Source organism: Hippoglossus stenolepis, chromosome 22 (genome assembly GCF_022539355.2).
Source record: "Hippoglossus stenolepis isolate QCI-W04-F060 chromosome 22, HSTE1.2, whole genome shotgun sequence".
In the NCBI taxonomy this organism is placed as follows: Eukaryota; Metazoa; Chordata; class Actinopteri; order Pleuronectiformes; family Pleuronectidae; genus Hippoglossus; species Hippoglossus stenolepis.
In genome coordinates, this window is record NC_061504.1 from 4,638,715 (window position 1) to 4,653,029 (window position 14,315).

The 14,315-nt window shown below is 43.7% G+C and overlaps 1 protein-coding gene across 4 annotated transcripts; it reads left to right on the forward strand.

Moving 5' to 3' along the window:
* Nucleotides 1-223: 223 nt before the first annotated feature.
* pfkfb3 (6-phosphofructo-2-kinase/fructose-2,6-biphosphatase 3) lies at nt 224-8,052 on the forward strand. Of its 4 annotated transcripts, XM_035148066.2 has the most exons (16): nt 224-485; nt 2,637-2,765; nt 2,925-3,021; nt 3,120-3,186; nt 3,297-3,371; nt 3,463-3,519; nt 3,631-3,755; nt 3,847-4,054; nt 4,173-4,319; nt 4,430-4,534; nt 4,655-4,784; nt 4,891-5,018; nt 5,138-5,329; nt 5,595-5,617; nt 6,092-6,142; nt 7,117-8,052. In XM_035148066.2, the coding sequence occupies exons 1-16, from the start codon at nt 407-409 to the stop codon at nt 7,121-7,123; spliced, it is 1,620 nt and encodes a 539-aa protein (XP_035003957.1). In that variant the 5' UTR covers nt 224-406; the 3' UTR covers nt 7,124-8,052. The 4 variants fall into 4 exon arrangements, with proteins under 4 accessions (XP_035003957.1, XP_035003959.1, XP_035003958.1 ...); XM_035148068.2 differs by lacking the exon at nt 6,092-6,142; XM_035148067.2 differs by lacking the exons at nt 5,595-5,617; nt 6,092-6,142.
* Nucleotides 8,053-14,315: the final 6,263 nt, after the last annotated feature.

Consider the following 14,315-nt stretch of genomic DNA (forward strand, 5'->3'; position numbering starts at 1 on the left):
TGTGTGTGTGTGTATCCACAGTGAGTGTACAGTGCACTCTGTGTGTGTGTGTCCATCCATCCACAGTGAGTGTACAGTGCACTGTGTGTGTGTGTGTGTGTGTGTGTATCCACAGTGAGTGTACAGTGCACTGTGTGTGTGTGTGTAGGGGGGTGTGTGAATTTCGTCACGGCGGTCACGTGTCTTCCCGGGCGGCCCCGGCCGGGCGGGGTTAAATAGCGGATGTGTGCCGCAGACCGGCAGATGAGCTCGGCTCAACGTGCTCTCATTACTCCGCTGAACAGCCCCGGTTCATTGCTGCTCCTCAGCGGAACGGACGAGGCTCCACCGGCTCCTGTCAGTCCCCTCACCCCGGATCTAAGCGGCTCGGTTCCCGTGTACAGCGCGGCTCTTCGGTCCCTGAGGAATGCCCAGAGAGCTGACCCAGAACAGGACCCAAAAGACCTGGGTTCCCACCAAAGATGACAAGCCGGCGCCACGGAGAGGTACGAGCCATATTCAAACCCCTTTCTTTAACCGTGTCCATGTCATCGATCACAGACACATGATTACAGGATCGATTCATCTTTATTTGTACCCGGGCTCATGTGTCACCAGCAGCCAACACAGAAACACCTTTAAATATCTTTTAAATCGAACGCTTCCCTCCATTTCCCTTAAAACGTCTCCATGGTGATGTGTAGCGTCGCTGTGCACCTGTCCTTCAGCGGTCTGTTCACTCATGGGTGGTCTCTTCATCGGCACGCGCGGCACGTCCCGGCCTCCTAGCAACTGCAGAGTGACATATATCCCGTCACCACGGCAACCGCAGCGCCCCGCAACCTGTGTGATGCTACTGATCGGCGCCCGCTTCTAATTGGTCCGTCGGCAGCGCGCGTGCATGGTGCGACCCGGCCGCCGCTGTCTCTTGTCCAGAGACAAATGATACACATCACATATAATATCTTTCACTTATAATACTTTAACTTCACATTTACTGAGATTGCTCTTTATTTTAGATCATTTAAACCAAGAAAAAAATCACAATATAATAAAATCATAATATAGGATTTTATTAAGACTCTGCTTTTCTTTGTTTTAGTATTTAATGGTTGGATGATTGGTTTTCAACATACAAGGGATTTGCTTTGGTGTTTGGTGCATAGCAATCATAAATAAAGTGAAAATATAAAGCAAGTGAAAAAGCTATACAATGAAATATACATTTAAAAACATCTAAAAAAATAAAAGCAAATATATATATATATATAAATATGAAAGTATGTGCCGTAATATGAAATTAATTTGTTCAATTTCTAATGCTACAACTAGAGAGGATTTAAATCTATTGAGAAATATTAGAACTATATGAGAAATGTTTAAGAGGATTATGAATATATAAGAATATATAAGAAGGAGAAGGGGTATTTGGTTTTTGATCACATTCACATCTGGATTCACAGTCACTGCATCTTCTGCTGCCGCTCATTGATTATTGATTTGCCTGTCATGGTTTACTGATCAATGAGGAGGACAAAGCTCACTGTCCATTATGGCGTCGTCCTCATTTGAAGTTGATTCATTTCAGGTCTGATTCAGGAGTTTGATGAGAAAAAAGAAACTTTGTCGTAAATGTACATTTGGATCTTTTTTCATCATGGGGAGAGGATAAAAACAAAAGGAGCTATGAGGTGTGGCTGTTGAAAGAGCAGAGGTGGGATGTGGTGGAAGTGAGATGATGGAGATGGATGAGCCACGTGGTCGAGTATTGACTCAGAGTTTGATCCGTTTTTCCATTTGAGCAACGTGGCTCTTGTGTGTGTGTGAGACACAAGATTAGAAGCACAGGGAAGAATCTAAGCTGCTAGTTATGTATCAAATGATGAGTGGTCACTGCTGCCCCTTATAACTATATCTGGTTCAACAAGGAAACTTTAAAATCTGTAGAAATTTCAGCAGAAGTCCATGAGAGATTCTTTGCTTTTTGCTGTGCTAGGACTGTGTGATAAACAATCAGTTTTTAATCTTTAAATAAGTAATGTGACATTTATCGTGCTAATAATCGGTCTCGACTGATATGAACATCTTTATCTTGATATGATTTTTGGCCACATCGTCCAGCCCTATGCTGCACCTTCAGTTTTCTTTCAACAGTTGGTATCCACTGTTCTACTCACACACTCACTGACCTACACATCATATCATTCATGCAGAATCAACACCCTGCATTCCTCCGCCCTCTGTAACACATGATATAGAAACTCTCATGGGCCTCAGGGGGGGCGTTACAGTATATTTGGTCCCGTGAAAGCAACTCGTCCTGGCTCATATTGGCAGAAGTGGGTCAGATGTGCAGTGAGGTGGAAGTAAAGTCTGGCGTTTGCAGACATTCACACACTCATCGCTGGGAGTGTGTCAGGGCGGACAGACACAGGGAGGTGAGTGGTTACTAAATAACTGCAGGCAGGTTGTGGACGCTGTGGGAGGCCGTTTGGTATTTGCATCAGATCTCTGGCTGCTGGTGGAGTCATTTCACGTTGCTCCTTCGCTGTGCTTTGACATAAATGCCACATAAATTGACGTATTTACTTTTTTTGCAGTTCTAAACAGGCACAGTTCTCATGGTTTATGTCTCATTTGCCCCCCCCCCTCTGCAGCAACTGGCGCTCCCCACTTGGCCAACTCCCCCACCGTCATCGTGATGGTGGGCCTGCCTGCTCGAGGCAAAACGTACATATCAAAGAAACTCACTCGCTACCTCAACTGGATCGGCATGCCTACCAAAGGTAAACAGGACACACACACACACACTTCAATTCCAGCACAGTTTGTTCAGTAGCTTAACAATGAACACAATGACACTGTAGCTCATACTGGAAGTATCAACTTCTGTTTCCACGTCCACGTGTTCACACTCTGGTCTCTGCTTGTTTTTCGTGTTGTAGTCTTTAACGTTGGAGAGTACCGCAGGGAGGCAGTCAAGAACTACAGCTCCTATGACTTCTTCAAGTCTGATAATGAGTGTGCCGTGAAAATCAGGCAGTAAGTCCCCCCCACACACACACACACATGATTACTGTAGCAATATTTTTTTCTTTTTAACAGAAAAATAAACGTTTTCCACCATCTCTGTTCTTTAGGCAGTGTGCCTTAGCAGCCTTGAGGGATGTCAAGTCCTATCTGAAGGACGAGGGAGGCCATGTAGCGGTGAGTTTCCTGTCATTCATCGTGTTTTTCTAAATGTCCGTTCTCCTAACATGATAAGAAACAACTGTACCATTATTCTGAAAAGTCCTCATCAGCCTTGTTTCCTTTAGGTCTTCGATGCCACAAACACAACAAGGGAAAGACGAGACATGATCCTCAAGTTCGGCGATGAGAACGGCTTCAAGGTAAGCGTTGCTATGGCGACGTTAGCAGTCAAGGGATGGCATCTTCGTCATTACAGTCGCATTTAACCAATCTGTCTTTTTTTATTCCCAGATCTTTTTCATCGAGTCTGTGTGCGATGATCCCAGCGTCATCGCGTCCAACATCATGGTAAGTCACATGGCGACGCATCATTGTGATGCATTAAACAACTTGCAGTGCTCCCATCTCTCTGGCCTCAGGCATGTTGTTTGCCGTCTGACAGTCTTCCTCCCTGTGCAGGAAGTGAAGGTGTCGTGTCCAGACTACCGGGACTGCAACAAGACCGACGCCATGCTGGATTTCCAGAGGAGAATCGAGTGCTACAAAACCAGCTACCAACCCCTGGACCCCGATCAGCACGACAGGTAAATGCTCAGAGTTGGCTCTGTCAGGACATCTGCAACGTCCTGTACAAACGTTTTAATCATCCCATCCTGTTTGCTTGTGTCCCTTCAGGGATCTCGCCTTCATCAAGGTGATCGATGTCGGCCGGCGGTTCCTCGTCAACCGGATCCAAGATCACATCCAGAGCAAGATCGTCTACTACCTGATGAACATCCACATCCAGCCCCGCACCATCTACCTGTGTCGGCATGGAGAGAGCACTGATAACCTGGAGGGACGGCTCGGTGGGGACTCTGGCCTCTCGCCGCGGGGCAGACAGGTACAAAACCGCAGACAGGAGCCTGAAGTAGACAGTGAAAGTCGAGAGAAAGATGGCAAGATTTGAGACATCATAAGCGATTATCTCCCGGGGTTGAATACCATCCTTCCTGCCACAGTTTTCAGCCACCCTGGCCCGGTTTGTTGAGGAGCAGAAACTGGAGAATTTGAAGGTGTGGACCAGCCAGCTGTGTCGCAGCATCCAGACTGCCGAGCACCTGGGAGTCCAGTACAAACAGTGGAAGGCTCTTAATGAGATCGATGCCGTGAGTATCACTCTCACACACACACCATTGAAACCAACACCACACAGCTCTGCCTGCCTGTAACTGAAATACTATGTATAATAATTCTGTTTGAATATATGTTCTTTTAGGGAGTGTGTGAGGACTTGACGTACGATGAGGTGAAGGAGAAATATCCAGAGGAGTTTGCTTTGAGAGATGAAGATAAATACTACTACCGCTATCCTGCTGGAGAGGTACACATATGGTCTACACACATACATAAAGTTACATTTAGGCCAATCAACAATCAAATATTAAAAAGACTATATGAATTCAACCCAATTTCAACAACAACTCCTCCTTCCTGACTGCAGTCCTACCAGGACCTGGTCCAGCGGGTGGAGCCGGTCATCATGGAGCTGGAGAGGCAGGAGAACGTCCTGGTTATTTGCCACCAGGCGGTCATGCGCTGCCTGCTGGCCTACTTCCTGGATAAGAGCGCAGGTGGGTACCACAAGTCCCAGAAGCCCTCTTAAAAGAATGAAATCTAAACGATGAGTTCGATACTCTTTTCCTCTTTATTCATATACGTGTGTCCCTGACATTCCAGATGAGATGCCCTACCTGAGATGCCCCCTGCACACGGTGCTGAAGCTCACCCCGGTCGCCTACGGGTGCAAAGTGGAGTCCATCTCTTTAAATGTGGAGGGAGTGAACACCCACAGAGACAGACCCGAGGTAACGATTGATTGATTTTAGAACGTTTGTGGTTGGCAAAACACAATGCCTTAACAATACTTCCATATGCTGCTTGATATCTGACTTTCTAGTATGTGTAACATCTGGTACCCCTGCAGGAGGTGAAGAGGGGCCCCGGCACCTTGATCAGGAGGAACAGCGTGACTCCCCTGACCAGCCCCGAGTCAAACATTAAGAAACCTCGAATCGATGACCTGGACGAGGCTCCGATCCAGGAGCTGCCCCCATCGGCAGCTGCCTCGCTGGCTCTCTGCAGCCCCTCGCACCTCCCTCTCACCTTGGCCGGACAGGTGAGTTTATCAAATTTCTAGGTTTCTTAAGGCCAGGAACAAATAATTTAGACCCAAGTCACGAGAAGCTGATGTTTCGGGCCTGCTTTTTCCTGATCAATTCGGCAAAGAAGTCCGTGTTCCTGCAAGGAATTCTCTATTTTTTGAAAATCATGGACGGAGAAGCCTCTGAACAGCAGCTTTCCTTTCTGACGGTCTTTGCATGTACGCTCACTCACTTGTGTCCCGTCCTCTTTCCCCCTGCTGCCTTCTCCTCATCTCACAGCACTGGCTGGGTAAAGTCTGCCTGTAAGTATCCTGCTCAGCTCAGTGTCACTGGCTGCCTCGCTTTGTCTGTCTCATTTCCTGTTGCTGTATGTTTTGTTTACACTGTGTTCCGTGTTTCTTTTCCACCCACTACTATAATATTGAAGTGAAGACTGCTCCTGGTCTCACTCTGTTAATCAAATTAATAAGGATTAATGCAGTAACACATAAAGTATGATTCCATTAACACATACAGTAGTTTTACAGTACTAGTAGTCTGAACTTTCCCAGACTTGACTCATGGGAAATGATGCCTTGTATTGTGCAACACGGTTTCCTGGCTGTGAGGGAAAAGAGGAAAAGCTTCCAGGGAACTCACTCCCCAGTCTACATTGCTGTGATTCCTGTGTGCTGACGTCGCCACACTCTGCTTCATACGATGCTGATTCATGCTGACTTACCCTGCTCTTGTCCCTGTGTTTGGTTTATTTTTGGCCCGCCATGTGCTGCTTAAAGACGAACCACCCTCCACTATCTCAAAGTGGTTTCGCCCTTAGTCTTCCAAAGGTAAACACACTGTAGTGGCTTTACAGTTGCTCCATAGTTTCTGCCAGAAGCCTCGTTTGACACACGTACAGTTATCCCACAGTTAACTCTTTAGAAGTCACTACCAGACACTTTCTAATATAGAGAGAACTTACACTAGGGGGCAATTGCAAGAGGGACGAAAAATAATTAGGGGCCTATGGAGCTGTAACCCAAAAAGGAAAAACTTTTCTGGCACTGGTAGTTCCAATAGATTAGATGTGCACCTTTTTTAATCGTAGTGATTGTTTCTGAAAGTATTTGGGATGTCACGCTTCACAGTATACTTTACGGCACCCCTCATTTTGGTTTCACCAGAGCCTGTGTCTATGAAAATCATCATTATTTCAGAAAAAGTTTTGCTAACAGAAAATGAATATCCCCCAAATGGCCACCAAAGCCTTTCCGTAGAAGCTTCCTCCAACGTGACTCATTTCCTCCTCATTTAGTTTCTCTCTGTAGTTCATGACATCAGCTTCAACCAAAGGCTCTTAACACTAGCCCAGCAGGTAGTTAAGTGAACAGCCACAGCCACTGAACTTGAGTGCATGAGGAGAAACGGCACGCCTGCGCTATTTTCTGCTGTCACAGTGGAAAGGCGTGGCCCGCTGGGTGTGCGATGATCTCCTCAGCTTCATTCATAATCACCAGAGGATTAACGCTCTGCGGCCGTTGCTCACACACTCATGAACTCAGCGCTAGTTTTCACGCCCTAAAAAATATCACACAGGAAAATCAGGCCCGGAGAAAACACAGGTGATGTCACCTGTGGTTTAGGGATTACGTTGCATGAGACTGTATCATTTTTCCGGCTGCATATTTATGTAGGAGCGCTGCCTTTTGTGTTGTTGCTAACGTCCTGGTAGCCATTTGTGTTGTATTGCATCATAAGCCTCACTGTGGAGGACCTGTCAACTTGTCTTAACGTTGTTTCTTTCGTTTTGTTGTGTTTGCAGAACCTGAGGAGGAGCTCATCCGGCCGCCATGACATCCTGCAGCCCTGCCAATGAAATTGCACCGATGTGTCGCGGGGCTCAAGAGGTCGGAAAAGCGGATCAGTGGCAAAGGAAGACGATAAAAATAAGGAAAAGTGAAATTGGATTTTCAAAAAAAAAGCAACATTTCTCAAATTGTCAAACATCAAGGATCAACTGGATGAATGTGTCATTTTGTCTGTAAAGGACAAAAGCTTTCATCGTTCAAAAAGGACCATGGGTGTCTAATGGTTTTACCGTCGAGTGCCTGTAGTGCTTGTTCTGCAAGCCTGACGCCGCTTCTCTCGCTATTTCCATGGACTTGATCGCTTGAGGAGAGGCGCCCCACATTTCACCTAATAACTCAACATATCATTTCAATATCTTATTTTTCACAGTTTGAATATTTATTTTTCATTACAATGAAGTTTAAACAGTACGTGTCGATCATTTGAGAAAGTTCTCTCCGCCGATTGGGGGGAACCTTTATTTGGCTTGGTTTCCTGTTGCCGTCATTGTCTGCAATGCACAAATGTAAGCACTTCTATTTTTGTTATAACAATGCGTACTGTTAATAATATACTTGTAAATTTTAGTGTACATACAGTGTAAGGAGAGACGTGTGGGGGATGTGTGTGTGTAATCGTGTTTTTGTATGTGGTGGGACTGAATGGAAAGCAGGAGGCGTGTGGAGAACGAAGCTGCTGCTCAAGTCTCTCAGTAAAACTCTAAACCTGTTTGCTTGAGATACCTGAAATTTGTTTTTTGTAAAAACTGTTTTATTATACTATTAATTTATTTATACGTAGTTTTGAATGACTGACTGACCGAAGGACTACTACACATGAGAGGACAGTATGTTGTACAGTTGATTTTGCTGGCCTTGCTGGACCAATAAATTCACTCCGGGAAAATACACACAAGTGTTTGTTGTTTACTTATTGTCGTTCTTGGCCCGAACCCCACTCTAATGTCCTGTCTACTCTTTTGTGTTTCCATCGATGGGGATAATCTGCAGTGCACACAGCACGTTCCTGCCCTCACTATCCCACCTGTTCACAAGATTCATGAGTCACACACTCCTGATAATTGACACTGGGTGCGTTCAGGATGTTGCTGTGAACTTGCATCAGCATGGGCGATAAAAAAAAAAACTCTGTCCTTCAGTTCAGTGGTGATAAACTCAAGTCAATTTTAGTTTTTCATTACAGAAGTTCTCTCGGGGCACTCTTCATATAGTCCAGGTCAAGACCATACTCTTCATAATATAACTTACAGATACTGAGGTTCATATAAATAAATAAAATCTATAGGCATAGAGTGCTCACTAACTCAGCAGTTAATTACAAAAACTTTTCATCCAGCAAATCAAATTACATTTGTCCCGTAGATATTAAAATAGAGACATACCCATCAGCCTCGGTAACACTTTGTGTTGTGTGATAGTTAGCAAAATGGTAAACATGGCATACAGCTATAGGGCATCAAACTCAATCACTGAAGAGGCTGTGTTAAAAAACAACAACAAACAGTTAGAGGGCCAAACAGGGCCCGTACTTACTGAATCATTTTGAAACCAAGTAGTTACCAATGACTCATACAGAAATGTGAACTGTACATGAAACCAAAAAGGAGATCTAAAACTGCTGACAGCGGAAAATGACATGAAGAGTCGACTACATCTTTCCCTTTTTTCCTGGTAACTTACTGTATCTGCAAACTCGCTCGGAATCATTTCAAATGACAAATATTTCTGTCTCACTGAATAAAAAAATGACCATATAAGGGATATTTGCCTGAAGAGAATTCTGCAGTCAGATGTGTGGAGTGGTTACCCATGTTTTTTGCTGTGGGTTTAAGGATGCTACACTGACATCATGGGACAAAGGGCAGAATCAGCAATTTTTGGATATTTAAATCTTAAAACCAGTTGATAATTAACACAAATTGGCCCTCAGTTGAAAGATGGTAGTGGCACGTAACTTTTTTTCTCTCATCCACTCATTCACACTCACACACTCATTTGCCAACCGACTGTGGTATTCCTTCCTGTCTGAATCATGCTGGGCAGAGTGTCCTGGCTCGGTCTGTGCCTATGTGACTGCAGTCAGGCTCACCACGTACTGATGCTCACTCTCACACACGCACGTACTCACACATTTACACTTCTGCGTATGTGACTCCAGACAGGTTTACTTTTTCCTCAGCACTCACCAGCTCACTGAAACCTAGAGACCTTGGTTTATTGTTGTCTTTAGCTAAAGTTGTCTCACTGGGAATGTTACCAACCCCTGTTTATTTAAGTTGCCATGTTTGGCCGTAAATTTATATTACGGAACCGCTTAGAAGGCCAACCGCAACATAAATGGAGAGGCACAAGATTGAGGCTCAAGCTCAGTTCTGTCTTTCAAAATAAAAAAAAGATTTGCAATTAAATGCCGGTATTTCAACTTCACTTTTGAATCTGTTGTGAGGCGCATGACTGTGTTGCCATCGACCAAAATGTCCTCATGAGCAGGACAAGAAATGGTCCGTCCCATTCCTCCTTCTTTGATTTGTGTGGGCGGGTAATCTCCCCGGCTCTTCATGCAGAACTTGTGTCAACACTCCAGGTTTGAAATAAGAGTTGGGGAAGTTCAGAATCTGACTGTGTGGTGTGCTTGAAACTACTGCCTTGCATATGGCCTGGTGTTGGTACTGGCAGTTTTGTTGCTGCTGCTGTCCAGTGTGTGTGTGTGTGTGTGTGTGTGTGTGTGTGTGTGTGTGTGTGTGTGTGTGTGTGTGTATAATCCCTGTGGGAGAGCTGAGTTGCTGCGTCAGGCGTATGAATGGTACATGGGCTTGGTGTTAACAAGCATCAGCAGCTCCACAAATAGCTGCTTAAGTCTACGCTGATGCAGGACTGTGTGTGTGTGTGTGTTCCCAATCAGCCAGGTTAAAGGTGGGCTGTATACAAAGAGGACAGGACCCAGTTGGTCGACTGAGGTCAGTTTACAATTAAAACTCTTGTGAGTCATATTTGTAATTATGAACAAAAGCTTCAACAAACCACCTTGGTTCCCACACTGACTCATCATCAGCAGCTGACCCGGCATCGTGCCTCTATCCTTGTCGCTCCTTTAACATGACTCATCAGCTCGTCGACCTGATTAGCTGGTCATGTGTCTCAGTCTCATTTAAAGTTGTTTACATATGCCCATCACATACAAAGCACATACACACACACAGTATACACTTGTAAACAAACTCATTGACCCATATGACACAAAATTACACACACTCACAGCTGCTCGGCTCCCATTGGGGTCATTCCACACTAGGGGGGGATGTGGAGTGTTGGTGAGGATCATCTCAGATTATTAGAAGAAATTGACAATTATAATTAGATTTTTAATGATTTAGATTTAAGTTTTTCAGGTTTTTAACAAAGTGCAGAGGTCAAAGAGAGTTGGATCATAATTTACATTACTCTTTACATGTGACAATAACAAACAACTTCAAATAAAAAGAGCTGAAATTAAATAAATGGGTTGATACCACTACCGGAATGTTCCAAGTGAGGTTGAGTGAAGGTACTGTGTGTTATTCCCCATAATCCTGATTTAGGTAAAATGATATTTCCCCCATTTTTCAATGTATTTGTCCTGTCTATCTATATCTATCTATAATACACTTGTGGACCGCTTTTTGATTTTTGTTTATGAGCAACACTTTATTTAGTTTTTAATTGAGGGACCCACTCGAAAACAAGATGATACATTTCAAAGGGTTTATAATATATAATAAATTTCAAATAATAATAAATACACAAAATCCAAAATACATCTGAATAAAACAGAGATAAATAATAATTATTTTATAAGTATTGTTCATTATGGTTAAATAACATCCAGTTTATTACTTTTAAATGTGCAGTATATTTGAACCCTGATGGTTGGTGTTGATGAGGGGGGGCTTTGAGTTCACCTGACGGGGCTGTGGAGCTACGTCTGATGAAAAATAATTTCTTTGGTCTATAAATCTCTCCTTGGGTTGATTCGTCCCCAGAACACGAAAAAAGAACCGCCAACATGGATGAGGCGGGGTTTACGACATGTATTAATCGGCCACAAGGGGGCGATAGGGATGTTTTGGCTTCACTTTGTGAGATGTACTTTTCTTTCCATCATTAATGCCTTTGAGCAAGTCAAAGTTTTGCCGAGCATGTTGGCTGAGCTTCACTAAAGTAGTGACTACTATGAGCATATGCACATGCTCAAGTTGACCTTGTGGTCTTTGCTGCCGTTTTGTGAGGAATGTATTATACGTGAGGTGGAGTGAAAACTCATCCCTTTCTCTTTGTGCGGAGGCCATTGATGGGGAGCTTTTGCCCTGAATGGACAGGATAAGTCATTCAGCCGACGTTGAATGAGGCAGAGCAGATTAAAGAGGCCGCGCGCTACCCCTGATTACACTGGCGCTCAAATAAAAGCCCTTTTACGTGATCCTGTGCACAGTGTCATCACTGCAACAAAAAAAATTCTCTTACAACAGTGAGTCGGACTAATCTCGTCTTTTGTGCCACTTTTATCAGTAGATTATGGATTTAACAGTCTGCATCTCTTTTATTCTCTGGTTTTTCAATGCTTTATTAATATATATAATAATAGGAGAGAACAGTATTAGCTTTTATCTCTCGGTGCCATCAAGAGAAGAGGGAAAGTGGAGAGTTTTGTTTTTGAGTGACCAGTTTTGTTTTGAGTGAGTAGTTTGAGTTTTCACTCAAAATGAAAGTTACTGTCATCACAATCATCACATCCCTTTTTTTTTAAACCAGACTCAGCTCACAGTTTGCTTTCAATATGAATCATTCCCCTCTAGTATAAAGAACTTGTCTAACCTTAGTGACACTAAAAGCCACATTCTCCCATTCACACGTACATGCAATTTTTCCATAAGCAACACTTTCACACATTCACACTCTGATGGAGACTCAGTGGTTCTATTCAGTGTCTTACCCAAGGACACTTCCATATGCCGACTGGGGGAGCCGGGGATCGAACCACTGGCCTTAGTGGCCTTTATTGGAGATAGTTTGTCGAGGGACACTTGGATTAGAATGTCCCCGGCTGAATGTAAAACCAGGATGTTGTGGTTAAAATAAAATAATGTTACAATTTTAGAAAAGATAATTGGTAGATAGTCAGTGATAACTTTATGTGATGCTTGATGATACTCCATTATCTGCATAAACTTCATGTCAAGAGTTTGATGATGTTAGTATTCATCATCCAGATGTGGAAAGAAGAAATCATGATGCAACGCCTTCACAGCGTGTGACGGACTTTTTTTCCGTGGAAGACTGCAATCATTTCCATCTGAGGACATCAGACCTGGAATTGGGTCATATTCACAAACGGAGATGAACATCACTCCCTTTGGGCTGAAATAGACCCCGGATTAGTGGCTGGACTGAGGTCAGTCTCAGAAGAGGAAGAGTAGCCACAGGTGGCTCCAGGGCCTCAAAGTGCTCTTGACGTTATTAGAAAACAGCGGCTTACTGTCTCTTATATCGCTGTCCCGACACTTTAAAGCCTCGTCAAGTTAATGGGTTAGAGATAGATGACTAATAGGATCGTCCCGCGATGGAGACACGACAACAATGGGATGGGAGGGAGAGGAGAGGAAGAGGTGAGCAGTGGCCGTTCTAGCTTTTATAGCGTCCTTACCATACCATACAAACAAATGCCAAAATAACAAAATAGTGAACATAACAATCACAACTAACAAAAATGAAACATGAAGAATAAAAAACAATTCTAGTCTACAAATGTAAATAAAATGTTCATGAATCATAACAGAACATAACATATTTTTAATAAAGTGCCAGACTGGTTTAAAATCATTCTTAACAATTTCACCAGTAACCAGATAAAGATATAACAATGAAACTACATTATAAATGAATTGTGGCATTTTGTCTTGTGACTGATTTTACTTAAAAACTTTACTTAAAAAAAGGCAGGTTCAACGCCTGATTGGTTATGTTATGAGCAGGTCTACTACTTTTTGTTTTGAGCTGGCCAGTACATGTGAGAATTGCCTTATTTAGAGTTTGGGTACGTGTAGAAATATAGACACAGATAAATACACCAATTGATCATTGTAGAAATAGAGAAAAAGCAGCTGCCCATGTGGCCCATATCCACCACTGGAGATGAGACAGGGGGTAATAGAGGGAAGGAAAGTAGGGGACAAATGAGAAGTGGGAAATATTTGGATGCTCAGGTACAAAGAAGGGGAAAGGAAATAAGTGATGAAGAGACAACACAGGATGAAGCCTGAGGAAGAACTGGAGAGGAGGTTGAGAAGGAATAAAAAATAGCAAACACTCAGGGTGAGCAAGGTCACGTCCTGCTCTCATCCCTCCTCCTCTAACCTCTCCCTCCATCCATCTCTCTCTTCCCATTTTTCCTTTTGCCTCTGCATGAATAATTGAGAAAAGGGACGTGTGGAGGCTCACGTAGTCTCAGCAAGAGAGAGAGGGGGAGGGGGAACCCTCTGAGGCAGAGTAATGCCACTGGTGTGTGTGTGTGTGTGTGTGTGTGTGTGTGTGTGTGTGTGTGTGTGTGTGTGTGTGTGTGTTTGTTGTTGTTGTTTTATTTCCCTCCATGTAATTAGATTTTAATCTTCCGTCTGTGTGTGTGTGAGGGGGGAACTAAAAGCAGCAGTTCAGATAAAATTGCCAGAAACCTACGTGTTGATTCAAGTGTTTCCTCTTCTGGTGAAATCACTCAGGGTTTCAACACACACACACACACACACACACACACACACACACACACACACACACACACACACACACACACACACACACACACACACACACACACACACACACACACACACACACACAGTTATAATGCATACATACATTCACTCAGTGGCAAATGACAAAACTGAGACCTCTGCACCAAACTCTTTTTTCTATTTCGTTACTGACAGTTGCAGGAACGTTGTCCGACCGCCGCAGATATCCAAATGATCCAAATCCAAAGCTGACAGTGTTTGTACGTATACACTGCAGCACTAATATAGTTCCATGCAAAGCAGCGAGTGATGTCACTCAGCAGCTACTTTCCATGTGAGACAGTTGATGATTCTAAGGTAAAAGTTGGTGACAGGTGAAGTGAAGATAAAAT